The sequence below is a fragment of the Mobula hypostoma genome, chromosome 15 (genome assembly GCF_963921235.1).
Source record: "Mobula hypostoma chromosome 15, sMobHyp1.1, whole genome shotgun sequence".
Taxonomy (NCBI): Eukaryota; Metazoa; Chordata; class Chondrichthyes; order Myliobatiformes; family Myliobatidae; genus Mobula; species Mobula hypostoma.
In genome coordinates, this window is record NC_086111.1 from 59785300 (window position 1) to 59802480 (window position 17181).

At 40.4% G+C, this 17181-nt stretch overlaps 1 protein-coding gene and 1 long non-coding RNA gene across 2 annotated transcripts in view; one reads left to right on the forward strand and one right to left on the reverse strand.

The window, feature by feature from the left end:
• raf1b (Raf-1 proto-oncogene, serine/threonine kinase b) overlaps positions 1-17181 on the forward strand; it is a 94237-nt gene that overhangs the window by 53608 nt on the left and 23448 nt on the right. The window contains exons 4-11 of the mRNA XM_063068146.1: positions 1621-1723; positions 1816-1964; positions 2961-3086; positions 3177-3330; positions 4172-4199; positions 5514-5641; positions 8178-8295; positions 16772-16856. Of these exons, the coding sequence (XP_062924216.1) occupies positions 1621-1723; positions 1816-1964; positions 2961-3086; positions 3177-3330; positions 4172-4199; positions 5514-5641; positions 8178-8295; positions 16772-16856 (891 nt within the window). The remainder of the gene's footprint in view (positions 1-1620; positions 1724-1815; positions 1965-2960; positions 3087-3176; positions 3331-4171; positions 4200-5513; positions 5642-8177; positions 8296-16771; positions 16857-17181) is intronic.
• Positions 4210-15167, reverse strand: LOC134356910 (uncharacterized). Its single transcript, XR_010020462.1, has 3 exons — positions 14476-15167; positions 12983-13229; positions 4210-5621 (listed from the first exon to the last, which is right to left on the reverse strand). It is a non-coding gene; the product is annotated as an uncharacterized LOC134356910 (long non-coding RNA).

Here is a 17181-nt window from a genome sequence, read left to right on the forward strand (position 1 = left end):
GTAATGGTCAGTATACTCTTCATTCTCGTAAAGGTGTCTTTTGCCATCCCTATTCTTCTTTTGATGTCCAAGTCATACCTGCCATCTAATGTCACACAGCTTCCTAAGTAGCAAAAATTTTGTACTTGTTTTATGTCTTCCCCGTTTATTCTCAGCCTGCAGATAGGATTCTCCTTCTTTTTGGATATCACCCTACATTCTGTCTTTTTGCAATTGATAGGTAGACCCATTTTTGCATTTTCTCCCAACAATTATATAACAATTCCATAGCTTTTCAAATGACCCCTGTGCAGCCTCCATCCTCTCTGTGATCCTGTGTTTGAAACTGGATAATGCTGTACTGTTCTTATTTGTTTAATTCAATGATTTGTCTTGTGTGTGGGTGGGGGGGAGCACGCGCGTGTGTGTTATTGTAAGCCCCTTGCCTTGGAAAGGATTGGTTTTTAGTGCTGCCGCCTCATTGGTGTGTAAAGCTTTAAAGCTGAACTTCAGAACTTCTCCTGTAAGTAATGAGAACATGGACACAAGCTTCCTATATCCATATACTCCATTTAAGTGTTTTTTTATTTGAAATAAAAATGTATTAAATTCCTGACAGATGAGACATTTGAAGTTTTTTTTCTCCAGAAGGGGACTGGGTAAACTCACTAGCAGATATAGGAACGCTGCCAGTTTGCATTCTCTTTAAGCTCGATAACAGAAAATGAGTTGCAGAGTTTTGCCGGTGAATGATAGGGGAGCATTTATGCTGGAGGCAGTCTCCTCATGGCCACCTCGCCGAACTCCCAAAAACTATACAGCTGAGAAACATCACCAAGGTTTTCATGTCAATCACGTATGAAATGAAATGTTGCCAGTCCACGCAAAGATTGGTCATCGGGTGTTCAGTCTGCATGGGTGACGCCTTCACAGTGCTGGGTTTGCCAGGAACGCTAACTGATGAACTCTGTGGGAGTCAGACAATTGGGTTTAATATGCAGTGGTCCCATGATATTGAAGCATTACTGTACAGCTCTACAGAATGGTGATCCCTTCTGTGAGCCCTAGGTGACAGGCGTTTCCTCGTAAGAGGCAGGTATTGCCCAAGGTGGCGGGGTGGCAATATGCCTGTAAAGTGCTCCTCTCGGCGAGCTGGCAGTGCGTGTTTGGGCAAAGTGTAGCACTGCTTAGCCCCTCCCCCACCGATCAGGGTCACATGAAGTCATGGGAGCAGGTGGTGGATGGTCGTATGAGCGTTCGGTGCATATCACAAGTCCTGGCTCTGCCACCACTGACGCCAGGCAGACAATCTCTGAAGAGTGCTGTTAATGGCTGGAGTCACCCGTCTTGTAAGGACGCTGCCCAGAAGAAGGCAATGGCAAACCACTTCTGTAGAAAAATTTGCCCAGACCAATCATGGTCATGGAAAGACTCTGATCCCCCACGTCATACAACACGGCACGTCACAATGGTGATTGCTAGAAGGAGAGCCATTGGTCTGAATGGGATGTTTTCAGGAAACAGATTTTGCAGATTTGGGCAGAAGTCAGCTATGCTGCTGTTGCCACTGATTGTGTTAGAGAAGAAAAATAACTTGAAAATTTTCAACAGTTTTGTTAATATCTTTTGCACAATCTGTAGCTCAAAGTACCGCATTGATTGGACCACGGATGCAACTTCCTTGATTGGTGAAGAGTTGCTGGTTGAAGTCCTGGATCATCTCCCCTTAACTACTCACAACTTTGTAAGTATTTTGGGTTGGTTCTTGGTGCCAAACGATAAACATTTTTCGCAGTGTGACTATTGTAAGCCTGTATCATTTTATCTTATTCAAAGGTTCGGAAAACCTTTCTGAAATTGGCGTTCTGTGATATCTGTCAGAAATTCTTATTGAATGGGTTCCGGTGTCAGACCTGTGGTTACAAGTTTCACGAGCATTGCAGCACCAAAATCCCCACCATGTGTATTGACTGGAATAATGTCAGGTACTTCCAAAAACCTTTTGTCATGTGTGTTTAAATGACTGAAGCTTTTGTGTGATTGATATTACTGTTATGATTCTATACGTTGTGCTGATGGTGTGTGGCTTCTGCATAAGTTCTCCAGGCTGGTAAGAAATATGAATATTGTAGATTCTGACTTTTAACTCCTGCCTTCAGAAAAAAATTGACACTAGAGCGGGTAACTTGTAATCCATCTATTTATATATCTACTTATTGATTAATTGAATTTAAAGGGAACATTAGAGGGGGCTTCTTCACACAGAGAGTGGTGGGAGTGTGGAATGAGCTGCCAGATGAAGTGGTAAATGCGGGCTCACTTTTAACATTTAAGAAAAACTTGGACAGGTACATGGATGAGAGGTGTATGGAGGGATACGGTCCAAGTGTAGGTCAGTGGGACGAGGCAGAAAAATGGTTCGGCACAGCCAAGAAGGGCCAAAGGGCCTGTTTCTGTGCTGTAATGTTCTATGGTTCTATAAAATGCACAGTAGGCCCTTCTGGCACTTCAAGCCACAGCACCCAACAATCTCCCAGTTTAATCTGAGCCTAATCACGGGACACTTTACAATGACTAATTAACCTACCAGCTGGTTTATCTTTTGGACTGTGGGAGGAAACCAGAGTACTTGGAGGAAAGCCATGCAGCCCCCAGGGAAAATGTACGAACTTCAGTAGTGTGAATTGAACCCGGGTCACTCTACTGTAAAGCATTGCGCTAACCACTCTGTGACTGTGCTGCCCCCATATCTGTCTCAGGGTTCTGGGTTTCAGTGACATTGCTGAGCTGATTTCGGTGACGGTTGTGTTAAGCCTGTAATTCGTACACTATGAAGGCTGTAGTTCTTTTGCCACCACCACCCCACGATGGGGAGATTGTTTTTGTTTTTTTTCGTTATTTTTAGTTGCGTGATAAGTATCGTAATTAATACCCTGTGTATTATAATTGTCAGCTCATTTCTTTTGTCTGTGTTCCGTTAGAGCTTATCAGGCTGGTACGCCCTACTCCAGATTGTTCTCGTCCTCTAACAGTGATGGAGTTGTACCATCTATTACTCAAATGACCACGCGGCGGGTTCGGGAGTCTCTGTCACGACTTCCTGAGAGGTGAGTTGGAAGCGTTGAACAGAGAGGAATTTCCATCGTTTCTTGAATTATTTGACGGTTGACGCTGTGCTTTCCCCCCTTTGTTTTCAGCTTGCAGTATAGGTATTCCAGTTCTCATGCCTTCAACTGTCCCATGCCTTTCCCAACTACAGAAGGACAGCTCTGTCAGCGACAAAGATCGTCATCTACCCCCAATGTTCACATGTCCAGCACCAACATGCCAATTGATAACAATATTATTGAGGTAAGGTGATGCGTGCCTCGGTCCTTAAGATATTTTTAGGTCAATTTCATATTCATGTTACATATAGTGAAAACTAGTTTCTCTATGAGTAACTAGTTAAAATAGGTTATAGTGAATTCTTAACGTATAATATGCTTTGCTGTTAGCGTGGCGGGGTGGAGATACGTCTCTACCAAAGGAACTGTAAGGTGCTCCTTCCCTCTGCTAGCCAGTAGGTCACCCTTGGGCAAGGTGTAGCACCTGCTTAGCCCCCGATCAGGGTCATGTGAAGCCATGGGAGCAGATGGTGCATATTAGATTAGATTAGGTTATGAGGACACGCGGTCCTCCTTTATTGTCATTTAATAATGCATATACCTGGTTATGCAACCTCTGACTCCCGGCAGACAATCTCTGAAGAGTATTGATAATGGCTGGGGTCACCCGTCTTGTAAAGACACTGCCCAGAAGAAAGCAATGGCAAACTAATTCTCTAGATAAGTTTTCCAAGAACAATGTTGGTCATGGAAAGATCATGATCGCCTATGTCATATGACACGGCACATAATGAATTAACAAATATTGTTTCAGAATAGTTGATTTAGAACAGATTGGCATTATTTTCTTGTAATTGAGTTGGAAAAATTGGTTGACTTAGAGGAGCTTTGGTTAGGCTGGCATGGAAGATTTAAAGCTGCTACAGCCAGATTTGATTTGGTGCATTTCACCCAAAAATGTCGATTTACTAATTTGACAAATTCATTTGCGACAGTTTGAAACAGATTAAACAAAACAATGCATTATTTATTCCAATTCATTAACTATTAATAGATATTCAGAAATAATATATTTTGTTTTACAGGATGCAATACGAAGTCACACTCCAAGAAGTAAGTTGCTTATTGTTTTCTATACATATGGGATATATACATCCTGATTTCCAGCAAGATCAGGGGACAAAGCAGCTTGTGTCAGCTTGTTGCTAGGAGACATGATATATACAAATGGTATTTTTCATTTCCTCTCCCTGTTGGGCAAGCATCATACAATATGCCATCATTATTATTTTAAATAATTGCGGTATTTATTGGCGGTTAATTGAAATAACATTCTCATTTAATATTACATAATTCGTAGCACTTATTTAAGATTGTTCACACATTTTAATTTTGGTGGGGCCAATATAAAACTCAAATGGAAGCCCTTCTGTATCTAGTTGTCTCCAAACCAATCTACCAAGAAAAGGTTCAAAGGTTCACCATATTGTCAAAGAATTCATGTACAATACAACTCTGATATTTGTTTTCTCCAGATAGCCATGAAATGCACTTGGTTAAAGTTTCTATTTTCCAGTTGTGTGTAGGAGTCATGGACCTATTTTTGATGTATTATATTTTGCCTTGGGTATTTTTATTACGGGTTATGGTAATTTGTCATGTGGGTTTGGGCATGGTAGAAGTACGTGAGTATAGTCACGTATTCCCCCTTTGTGTCGTTAGTTAGATAGAGACTTAATATGGACATGGATTTTTTTTTCCTGTTGACCGCTTATTTCACTTAGTATGCTAATTCTCTTATTGCTAATTCTGCTAGTTTTGCTAATATCATTATATAGGATCATTTGTCTTTGCTGGTTTCGTAATAGAATATTTAAGGTACTTTTTTCAACTTGGAACTTGGTTATTTGGAAGCAAGTCATACACTGTCGAATCCCTCACAGTCTTTAAGAAGTTTTGATTTATTTTTCAAGTAACCGCTATATTGTGTATTAGCATGCAATCCCTGTAATTACACACTTGATTTATCTAGTGAATTTGGAGGCAGATTGTGTATGACCAAGTCTTAAGAATTTAACTGAATGTAAAAGAGGCAGCTTGCCAGTGCAGAGAGTTTGAGCTTTTTCGTGTTTTCCAATTGGGAGACACCCAACTGTTGGAACATTAGATTGGATCCAAGTAAAGTGAGCCCCACTGCACAATTTACATACTTGTTGAAACTTGCAGATAATTTTCATATGATGCTCATTCAACATTCGAATGGAGGTTTTCAAATGCTCAGTCCTCCAGCATTTTGTGTGTGTTTCGTATGATGCTTGTGTGGATTTCCCAGTATTATAGATTGTCAATGCAAATGCAAAGTAAATTAATTAAAGTTTTTCAAAAATTGAAGCCCAACTATAATATTAAACTTTTTTTTTTACCCAGCTCCTTCATCAGCATTGTCAAATAGTCCACCCAGCTTAAGCCCGACACGTGACTCTAAACAGAAGTCTCCCGTTCAAGCTCACCGAGACAGAAGACCCTCAGCAACATCTGAAGGAACAAAGAAGATAGTAAGTACAAGTAAACGGAGGAGCCCAAAGAATGACTGTATACTTCCTGAGAATCCACACAACTCTTCTTAGAAAGTTCCTCAGGGTCAAGGCTTAGCTTAGATATTTGTGGTCAGCTGTATCACTTGGCAATATGAAGCATAGAATAGAACATTGGTTATTAGTTGAACACTTTATCAGACCTTTAAAAAAACATTTTCTAGTGTTTCATCAGCAGTCAGCGCACGCATCCTTTTATTCACCCTGCTTAACTGGAGTGAGTGTGTTTTATACAGTACCGTGCAAGAATCTTAATGCACGTTTATATAGCTAGGATGCCTCAGTGATTTTATGTATTGCACTGGTCTGGTGCCGTAAAAAAAAAAAACAGAAACAAATTTCATAATGTATTGAGTGATAAACTTGCTTCTGATGCGGGTTTCTATTGTAGACTGAGTGGGAAGGGGGCAGAAAGAGGGGAATCATTGCGGTCAAAACGTTCTATTTCAACTTCATCGTTCCACAGGACTTGTTTCCAAAATGCATCAGGCTTTTTTAGATTCTCCTTTGAAACTTTTGAATAGAGCTATTTGGCCACAATGAGAAAAGGTATGTTTGGAGAAGAAAGGGTGCAGAATCTCATGAAAAGAACCCCCCTCCAACTGTTAAGCATGGGGGTGGATCGATCATGCTTTGGGCTTGTGTTGCAGCCAGTGGCACGGGGAACATTTCACTGGTAGAGGGAAGAATGAATTCAATTAAATACCAGCAAATTCTGGAAGCAAACATCACACCGTCTGTAAAAAAGCTGAAGATGAAAAGAGGATGACTTCAACAACAGGATGATGATCCTAAACACACCTCAAAATCCACAATGGACTACCTCAAGAGGCACAAGCTGACGATTTTGCCATGGCCCTCACAGTCCCCTGACCTAAACATCATTGGGAATTGGTGGATAGACCTCAAAAGAGCAGTGCATGCAAGACAGCCCAAGAATCTCACAGAACTAGAAGCCTTTTGCAAGGAAGAATGGGCGAAAATCCCCCAAACAAGAATTGAAAGACTCTTAGCCGGCTACAAAAAGTGTTTGCAAGCTGTGATACTTGCCAAAGGGGGTGTTACTAAGTACTGCCGTGCAGGGTGCCCAGACTTTTGCTTCGGGCCCTTTTCCTTTTTTATTATTTTGAAACTGTAAAAGATGGAAATAAAAAAAATGTTCTTGTTTAAAATATTAAAGAAATGTGACATCTTTAACTTTATGCCTTTTGGAAATCAGTTCATCTATTACTTGCTTAGCTACTCACAATAACAGAAATTTTGACCAGGGTGCCCAGACTTCTGCATGCCACTGTACAAGGCTTTTACACAGTGCTGTAGTTCGCATTATTTGTGTTACTTAAAACATTCCTTGATTATTCATCTGGCAAAAGGAGTATTCGGCACTTGTATTTACAATTAAGTAACTGACACAGTCGGGTAGGAAATTGTTTTTAAGCTTTTAAAAACCACAGGGATATTGTTAATTTAGTGTACTGTTTTAAATCCTCCTCTTGTGGAGGGCTGAAGTGAATACAGGCCAGGGCAAGTGTTCCTCACTCTACCGGAAACTTCCGGAAAACCCAGACAGATGTTCAGTCTGAATTCTGTACAAAGGACGAGAAAACATAGCGAAAACAGTTTTCACATATTGGCAACCTGCTCTTTCACACATTGGCAACCTGCTCTCTCAGTCTGTGAGTTTGATTCAGAGTGGCTGGTGGAATGGGGGTAGAAGAGGAATAGTGGGAGTGGATGTCAGGGGAGGAGGGAGTGAGATCATCAAAGATGATGAAAAATGAGAAAAAATACTAAAATACAGGTGAAGTAATATACCCTTTTGAGTCTTTTCCCATATGATGATATGTCATCCTAAAGTTTAATTTATTAAGCAGAAGAAGCTATTCTTTTATTGATTGTAATACAGTGCCAAATAGGCCCTTCTGGCCCTTCGAGCCGGGCTGCCCAATTTAACCCTAGCCTAATCACGGGACGATTTACAATGAAGAATTAACCTACCAACCTCGGACTTTGGACTTTGGGAGGAAACTGGAGCTCCCGGGGGAAACCCACGCAGCAATAGGGAGAACAAACAAATTCCTTACAGTCAGTGCGGGAATTGAACCTGGGTCGTTGGTACCGGAAAGTGTTCTGCTGTCCACTACCCTACCATTCTCGTGCTCACACTCGCCCTTGCCCAGCGGTGGACTTGGTGCTAACCAAAAGCGAAAATCGAAGCTGCTTTTCTTTCCCTTAATTCAGAGAATGTTGAACTCACTTCAGCTCTCTCACTCCGGTCAAGGTTATTTGAATGAGCAGATTGGAGTGTGGATCTGAGTGTGTCTTCCAGCACCTCAGGAAGAATTGAGGTTTAAATGTAATCCGACAAATGTGATATTTTAGGCCTATCCATCAGGCAGATGTGAATGTTGACTGACCAACATTCTAAAATGAATATTTTTCACATCTTAAACTATAATTTATAGAATTGGTTTGAACACTGCATTCTGTGTTACAGCGACCTCGAGTTCAACGGGATTCCAGTTACTACTGGGAAATAAAAGGCGAGGAAGTTGTATTATTGAAGAGAATAGGTTCTGGGTCATTTGGAACTGTATTTAAAGGAAAATGGCATGGTAAGAAGCTGATTATCTTCCTATATTCCAACTGTCATTTAATTGTAGTGTAATTTCTTTCTTAGGTCTTTGATTATGCTGTCTGCTTTACTGAGGCATCATCCTGCCTTGTGTTCAATTGTTGGATCTCCAAATGAACCTTTAAACTATTGTTTATATAATAAATGTTACTGTATAGAACAATTACTACCCCTCAACCATTAGGTTCTTGAACCAAAGGGGATAACTTCACTCATCCCATCATTGAAATGTTCCCACAACCTATGCACGCACTTTCAAGGTCTCTTCATCTCACGCTCTTGATATTTATTGCTTATTTATTTATGTATTATTATTATTTCTTTATTTTTGTATTTGCACAGTTTGTTGTCTTTTGCACAATCGTTGAATGCCCAAGTTGTGTGGTCTTTCTTTCATTCTGTTATGGTTATTATTCTATAGAGTTATTGAGTATGCCTACAAGAAGATGATCTCCGGGGTTGTGTATGGTGACATACAGTATATGTAATTTGATAATAAATTTACTTTGATGTATCTCAAGAAGTAAACTTTTCTGACCTGAGGTTTGGAGCTTTTTATCGCTAAAAGACTTCCATTGTTCTGCGCAGAATTCATTCAATCCTTTTGTTTCATTGTATTCTGTGTTTATTGTGTGAAGGATGTTTGTTTTAGGAAATAACACCATACCTAATTTAGCCACATCTAGTCAGATGAAACCTAGCCACGTGCAGAACACAATCTGCTTTTGTCTCCATTTCCAAGCTGGTAAAAATTCACTATAAAGCCTTTGTTCCGTAAACCAGCCTCTGAGTTATGAGAGGCTTCCACAGGGCGAACGAGATGGGCATGGAGGTTGATAAGTAGGCAATGTAGATATTAGTTAATTGATGGGAGATCCGAGTTTTCTTTGGGCAAGTCAAAGTGCAATGTGACTGTGAAACTCTCTGCCTAAGAGCTGAAGAATGCAGACTCTTGTCACATTTAAAAGGTATGTGATGAACTCCCGAACAGCTGTGATCTACAGGGCCGCGGACCACGAGCATAGAAGTAAATAGCTCAGTTTCTCACCGTACGGATGTGGCTGACTGAATGGTTTCTCTGTGTGCTGTGAATTTCCACGTTTCCCTGGGTTTGGATTTTTGTACAGCTCAGTCTTGAAATGTGAGCTCTTTGGTACGGCTGGAATTATTGTCCTTTTAATATTGCTGCTGCCTCTTTGCCTTCAACCTTTCTTCAGAAAGAAAGGAAGGAAATTGGAGGGCATGGCTTGTTGTGGAATTTAACTGTAGCATCTAACTTCGGATGGTGATAGTGAGATCTGGAATAATTTGTCTCTCACTGCTCACCAAGGGGAGGAAATGATGGAAGCATTGTAGAAAAATATTAATTTGAAAGGAATTAAACAGATTTCCTAATTTTCAGAACTGAATTGATTTAAATGGGAATATTAGACCAAGTTTCATTTAAATATGATATTAGCCCAGAGCAAGTAGGCTCTAGTAGTTGATGCCATGTTTAACTCTTCACGTGTCTGAGATTTAAATACCAGTTGTTGGGTAATGATCTTGGTTGGAATATTGTCACATGCAGAACTCTGTCCTGTGGCACTTGCGTTCCCTGTTGGCTTTTAGAATTGGAAATCTGAAGCTACCAAACTAAAATTTAAATCAATATTTTGGCATTTATAGAGGTGTTACAAAGCCAGTATTTAACATTCTGCTCAATTCCCTGCTGCAAATGTAATAAATAAACAGATGCCTGCATTGACTGTTCATACAGAGCCCTGCTTATGGATGCCTGGAGAGAATATGGCTTGGAATTGCAGCACTGACCACATGAGGGGGCGTTGCAGATTGTGGGTGAATTGGCCTGCCTTCTGACTGCTTATTCATACTGCCGATGATAACAAATAGTTTGTTTAGTCTGATTAGCTGAGGAAGTTTGCAAAATCTGCTGTATTGGAAATAGAGCAGCTTTGATTTGCACACAGCTTTACTTAAATGTGAAAATTGAAAACAGGTTCCCAGCTGGACATAGGATTGAAACTTGCAACACCTCCTCATTCCAGCATTTCAGCTTTACAGCTATATTTGTGCTTTGGGATGACTTAGCGGTTTCCAAAAGCCCCGAGTGTTGTGTATTTCATACTTCAGTAATATTTGAGTAATATTGTAAATACATTGATTCAGCATTCTCTGTTTGTTTATATAATTCATGACCATTATATGTAAAGATATGTGAATGGCATACATTAAAACGCCACCTCGTCATATGTATATGCCTCACTAAAGTAAAAACGAAAAGTAGACGTGTTATTCCCGGCTCCATGTTTTTCTTTTGATTAGCTTTGGTGTTACAAAACACAACAGTGGCATTGAGTAAGTTTTAAAACAAACACAAGACGACTACTTATCCATTGAAACGCAGCAGAACGTTTGAGTTTTTTTTAAAAAGCGCAGCATGATTTCTTCACGAGCAGAGAAATGATCAAGTTTTTAAAAAAAAGCAGAGCATTTTGTCTCTTTGGAAGAGGGACAGAGAAAGTCGAGTTTTTAAAAAAAGGCAGAAAATGGAGGAAATTCACGGGTTTATAAACCGTGAGTACCAGGTGTTAATTACCGTAATTAAAATAATTATAAATAATTATTACTATTACAAATGTCACTTCCATAGGAGTTACCTTTTCTCCAGTACAAGTTCCTAGTTGAATATCTGCAAACTTCATTTCAGTATCTTTGAAATGCTATTCAAACTCATTTGGTGAAATGACTGAAACAGTTGAGCCCGTGTCCAATTCCATTTTAATTAGTTTGCTGTGCACTTCTGGTGTAAGCCATATTGCTGATCTCTTGTTAGTTTTCACACGGTAAATCTTAAGGCTACTCAGTCCCATGTCACTCTCATCAAATTTTTCATCAACAGCATGCAGATTAGTGCTCTTTTTTTTTAAACTGCAAATTGTCTTTTTAATCTTTTTCTCTTCTATGTGCAGTCCTTTTATTTTTGAATACCCAGCATTCTCTTTGTATGTCTCCTACTTTGTTGCATTTTCTGCAAGATGCGCCTTTAAACCTGTGGAAATGACATTCGTAATAGTGAAGTACAACAACCAGCAAGCCACATTGAGCTTGTATGTGGTAAAAACAGGATTGTGAGGCGGGGCATGATTGGCTGATCCATCTACCATTTGCATTCACATCCCTTGCAATAGAGTCAACTCAAAGTGAACTAAGAAAGGTACTGGATGATGCCACAGCAGTGTTCAAGGATAGCACTGGAAAACTCAAACATATCAAAGTTAAAATAGTGTTAAATGAAAATGCGACACCCAAATTTTACAAAGCCCATCTGTTTCCTTATACCATCTGTGATAAAGTAGACAGTGAACTAGATGGCACGGAGGCTGAAGGAATTCTTTCCAAGGTTGAGTGGAGTCAATGGGCAATGCCAGTGGTCCCGATAGTCACAAAGGATGGGTCTGTCAGGGTCTGTGGTGATCGTAAGGTCACCATCAACCCGGTACTGAACTTAGATCAATACCCTCTGCCCAGGATGGAGGATACCTTTGGAAACCTTTCTGGAGGGAAACTCTTGGGCAAAATGGACTTGGCTGAGAGCTGCTTACAGATGGAGATGGAAGAAGAGCCCGAAGTTTTTCTCACTATAAGCATTCACAAATGGCTCTCACCATAATAGGCCTGTGCACCTGCTCTCTTGCAGAAAGCTATGGACCAGGAGCTCCAATGCTGCCCAGGTACTCAGTGTTACCAGGATGGCATCATTGTTACCGGTGAGAATAATAAGGGACATCTCCAAACTCTCAAGACAGTGTTAAAAAGATGAGAAGATGATGGGCTCTGAGCACTTTAAAACAAGCATCACTTACTGTGGTCAGGCTATTGACTCACAAAGATTATATGAGTGGGCTGAGAACTCCAAGCAGTGGTGGATGCCCCAAGGCCAAAGGATGTGTCATAGTTGTGGTCCTTTTTAGGATTTGTCAATTACTATAACAGGTTCCTGCCAAACCTGGCTACTGTGCTCCACCCCCTGAACTAATCAGGACAGATATGGAAGAATTGGTAATGGACAAAGCAGTGTGAGCTGGCTTTCCGAAAGACAAATGAAGTGGTCATTCAGACACTGTACTCGCGTATCATGATCCACATCACCCAGTGAAGCTTGCCTGTGATGATGCCTTGCCTTATGGTGTAGGTGCAATCATGTCACATGTTATGAGCGATGGAAGTGAATGCCCTATAATCTTTGCGTCACATTCCCTTACTGCTGCAGAGAAAAATTGTGCACAGATTGACAGAGAGATCTTGAGTCTGGATTGGTGTGTAAAACATTTCAACCACCCTTTGCATGGGAAAGAGTTTACCTTTGGAAACCCCCCCCCCCCCCAGGTTTTCTTGGGCTGTGTAAGTCTAGGGGAGATAAATTCTGGTCCCCCCGAAACCTGTGAGATTGGGACAGCTCTCCCACCCTAAACTCCAGTTTGTGTGGATGCTGTGTAATTTGCTACCCTGTTACAACTCAGTACGATTAAAGGAATTATATTTATGAATCTTAACTTAGTTAAAGGGTTAGTAAAGAAAAGAAAAAAAGACAGAAAGGGCCCATTATAATTAAACAGTCAAATGTGCACAAGCTGGAGCTCAACTCTTCCAGAAGTCATATTTACCAGTCCTCCGTGTTCCCCGTCACCTTGCTCCATCGAATCGTGGTCCCCCACCGGGTGGAATCCTACGACCGGTTCTCTCCGGTGTCTTCTCTGTCATCTTGTATGTTACAATGAAGATGAACATTTGGAGATGCAGTTTATCGAGAGCATTGTATGAAGGCAGTCCATTATCTACACGAGGTGGCTGTGCTGCTTTTGTTCATTCACAGTCAGTCAAAAAAAGAAAACAGCAGCAGAGCACGCGTGGCTGTAAAGAGAAGCCCCAGTGACAAATGAGGAAACAAAATTGGCAAACTTTATCACCCCCCCCAAACACAAATTTAATCCAAAGTATTTGGCTGTCAAGCTTTTTAAAACTTTCTAAATTATTTTAAAAAATTGCCAACTGAGATACAAGGGTTAAAAAAATCTATTTAACAAACAATGAGGATGATTTTAAAAAGTCTTGAAAAGATTTTAATGATTCTTTGAATTAGTAAGATGAGGGAATAACTTTTAAAATATTTTTAAAAAATTCATTTTTGGTACTAATGCATCAGTGAAAAGAGCAAGATTTATTCCCTATTACAGTATTACAGCCCTTCAGAAAGTGGAGTTGAAACACTTTAATGAGCTTCTACTTATCTCCAGGTGAACACAGTGTTCTCCACCAGGGAGTTCTAGGAATGAACTCACAATGACAAAGGAACAGTGTTAAGTGTTGTATATTTTATATTTAAGGACTGTTTGAATAATCATGTGTGTGTGTGTGTATATTTATGTGTGCATGAAATCATTCTTGTATTCTTGTCTGAATAATTCATTACGAGTTTTATGTATAAATACGTGAATTGCATGTCATCGTGCTTCCGCGTGATACATGCACAGCCCATTTAATGTAAACACCAAGTTAAACCTACATTTCCTTTGAATTAGTTTAATGTTTTGAACTTACAGAACGTGACAGTGAAGATGGTGTGCGACATGGAGATAACTTGCAGAGGGCGGTGTTCTGTGCACCTTTGTACTTCCTGTGGTGGAGCTGTTTGGTTTGGGAGGCTATTAGAATAGTCTGGATAATTAATTGTGGTTCACGTTGATGATGGTGCAGATGGTAGCCACACTGGTGCAATAGTGAAGATAATTTAGAATAGTTTTACCATTATTGGGATTCTCTTGAAAACAAAGGTGAAAGAATCAGGAATAGGACATTCTCCCCCTTGGGCCTACCTTGCCATTTATGATCATGACTTATCTTTTATCTGGGCATGACACTTCTCTGCTTACCATGTATGCCACGAATAACTTAATATCATAATTACTGATCTCTTGAACTTGCTCAGCAACTCAAGTTCCACAGCCTTCTTGGCGCTCTTTGGAATCCAAAGATTCACTGTCATCCAGGTAAAGAAGTTCCTACCTTTTTTCATCTTGAATGACTGTATTTTGAGAGCGTGATCCCTGATTCCAGACTGCCTGTCCAGGGTCTAGGAGCCATGCATCTGTTCTCTTACCTGCTTTGTATTCCGTGTTGCTCGTTTTTTCTGGTAACCAGTCACATCAGTTAGCGTGAAGGGAATAAGTTCCGAGTTCGTGCTTGGTTTGTAGCTGGGGCTTGGCAGATGTATCTTTTGCTGACCGCTGAATAGCACTCGGTAATGTTCAGCTGCGGTTAGCTTACGCGTGGCTACGCTGAAGTTGTACCGCATCAAGATCACATGTTTGCTAATTACCAAAAAAGGATTCGACCTTTGGAACAAGCTTTATTGGAGCTGGGGGCACGTTGTGCAAATACTGTAGGGTTGCAGGCATTGGCAATTGTTCTGGCTTTGCCACTTCACAGGGGAAACATCAACTTTGCATCGAACCTGTTTAGCCCCGCAAGAATTTTGCATGTTTTGATGAGATCATCACTCGTTTTGTTTTTAAACTCTGGAACGTAAAGTCCTTGTATGCTTAATCTCCCGTAGAGAAGTTTGTTTGAACTCTTTTTGCACTCGTCCTGTTACATGCAGGAGTTCTTGGTTGGACTTACCAGAACTGTACATGACAGTCCATTTGTGGTTTCACCAGGGCCCTATATAGAAATATTAAATATACAGGAAAACATTCTGCTGCCTCTTCGGACGCGGTCTCCCTCCGCAAGCACTGGGCAGTTAGCCCAAGTCAGCACTCCTTCACTGAACTTCACGTTCAGTACAGAGTCAAAGTGCAACTTGCAAAGTTGTGTCAAACCACTGATAGCAACATTTTGGTTTTGCGTCCAAATAAGCAAGAACAGAGATGCTTTTATTTTCGGAGGACAGGTAGTTGTGCCTTTTCTCTGCACCTTGTTTTCTGTCAGCAGCTTCTGCTGATTTTGCAATGATGTTTTAGTATTTTTATTAGTTGCTCTATTGACTAAGTGATGGTAAGTTCATGATTGCCTTCGTCATACGACATGGCACATAATGAACGAACGATGGCTAGATGACAACCGCAGGAAAGGTATTTGTTTTCTGCTGAAGTCTGCCCTTTGTAATAACAAAGTTTTTTCTTAAGAAAGGAGGGGGGAAAAGTGTTTCTAATGTTATGTTAAGATCAGCAATTCTTTATTTTGGACTTGGCACAGAAAATACCACAGCAGTCCAAAGAATAAGAGTGTTTGTGGTGGTTCTCTCGACGATTTGCTCACACCCCTCAAGGGATCTAAAACAGAGGAGCATCTGGAAGGCGCTAAGAAAGATCTATTTTTAAACTAACTTTTCTTATCCTTGAAGATTCAAATGATAGGATGGTTTAAAGAAATATTTACAGATTCTGTTTCACATTCTTTATGTTGCATACCTCTCACTCCTTTAGCCATATTTAATCTAATCTAATATTAATCTAATCTAATATTACTGATTTTTTTTCTTTTTGGAGTACTGTGCTTCAGAGAGAGAGACAGTGTGGAACTTTGAGCCTCAACACCCAGCAATCCCCCAATTTAACCCTAGCCTAATCACGACACAATCTACAATGACCAATTAACCTACCCACTGCTATGTCCTTGAACTGTGGGAGGAAACCGGAGCACCCGGAGGAAACCCACGCGGTTATGGGGAGAACGTGCAAACTCCTTACAGGCAGTGACGGGAATTGAACCCGTGTCGCTGGTACTGTAAAGCGTTGTGCTAACCGCTACACTACCATGCTTCCCCATATGGCAACAAGTACAAAGTCTAACGGTCTAAAAAAATTAACAGCCAGTTCTCCAGTTTACTATTTTTTTCATTAGAGAAGTTAAAAACTTTGTAGGAGATTTTAATAACAAGATGTTAATTGAATAAATTGTTTTGGACCAAAATTAATTTGTATAGTCTGCATTTATTTATTTTACAATGCGCTTACACTTAATGGTGTCATTGCCTTTGTAAGGCAGCTTTTTGATTATGGAACAATGTGTAGCTGCACGAGGTTTAACATTTATAACCTCAGGTTAAATAACATGCAGGATAACCTATTTTTTTGTACATTATCTGCTTATTCCCAGTAATTGTTTTATAGCCACAGTCAAGGATGTAGCTGTCTTACTTTTCGTTGCGTTCCTGTGTTCCTAAATCTGTCAGAAGCACTAATTTGCTATGTCAGTGGAGAGTATAGATTCTTTAGAACTCTACAGTACAGACAAAGGCCCTTTGGCCCTTCTAGTCAGTGCCTAATATTTATGAGTATCTCCTGATGTACTGCACACCAAGAATTTGTATGGAAGGGAGGCCACAAGACAGAGCATAGCCGTCTCTGACTGACCCTTCAGCTGCGTGACTGGTTGTGATTTTGACATTTCAGGTGATGTAGCTGTGAAGATTCTAAAGGTGATGGATCCAACGCCAGAACAACTCCAGGCTTTTCGGAATGAAGTTCAGGTCCTGAGGTAAGAAAACGTAGACGTTTACAGCTGAGGTCATGGGCAACATTCCAATTAAACGATATTGCCAGAAACAAAGGCTACACTTTTGGGTCATTGGTATTTAGGGGATATTGGCAGAGTTGAATAGTCCTCCTTTCACTAGTACAAGAAGGAACATGGTCATTTGTTCAAAACACCACAAATATTACAAGTGAGTGACAATGATGAAGTGATAATTATGGGTGACGTAGTTTGCAAGATTGAAGTAGGAATACTGGTTAATGATTTTGGACAAGGTAATTGTGGAACATTTCAGGACCTTGCCTTTAAGTAGTGGGGAAGTTGAATT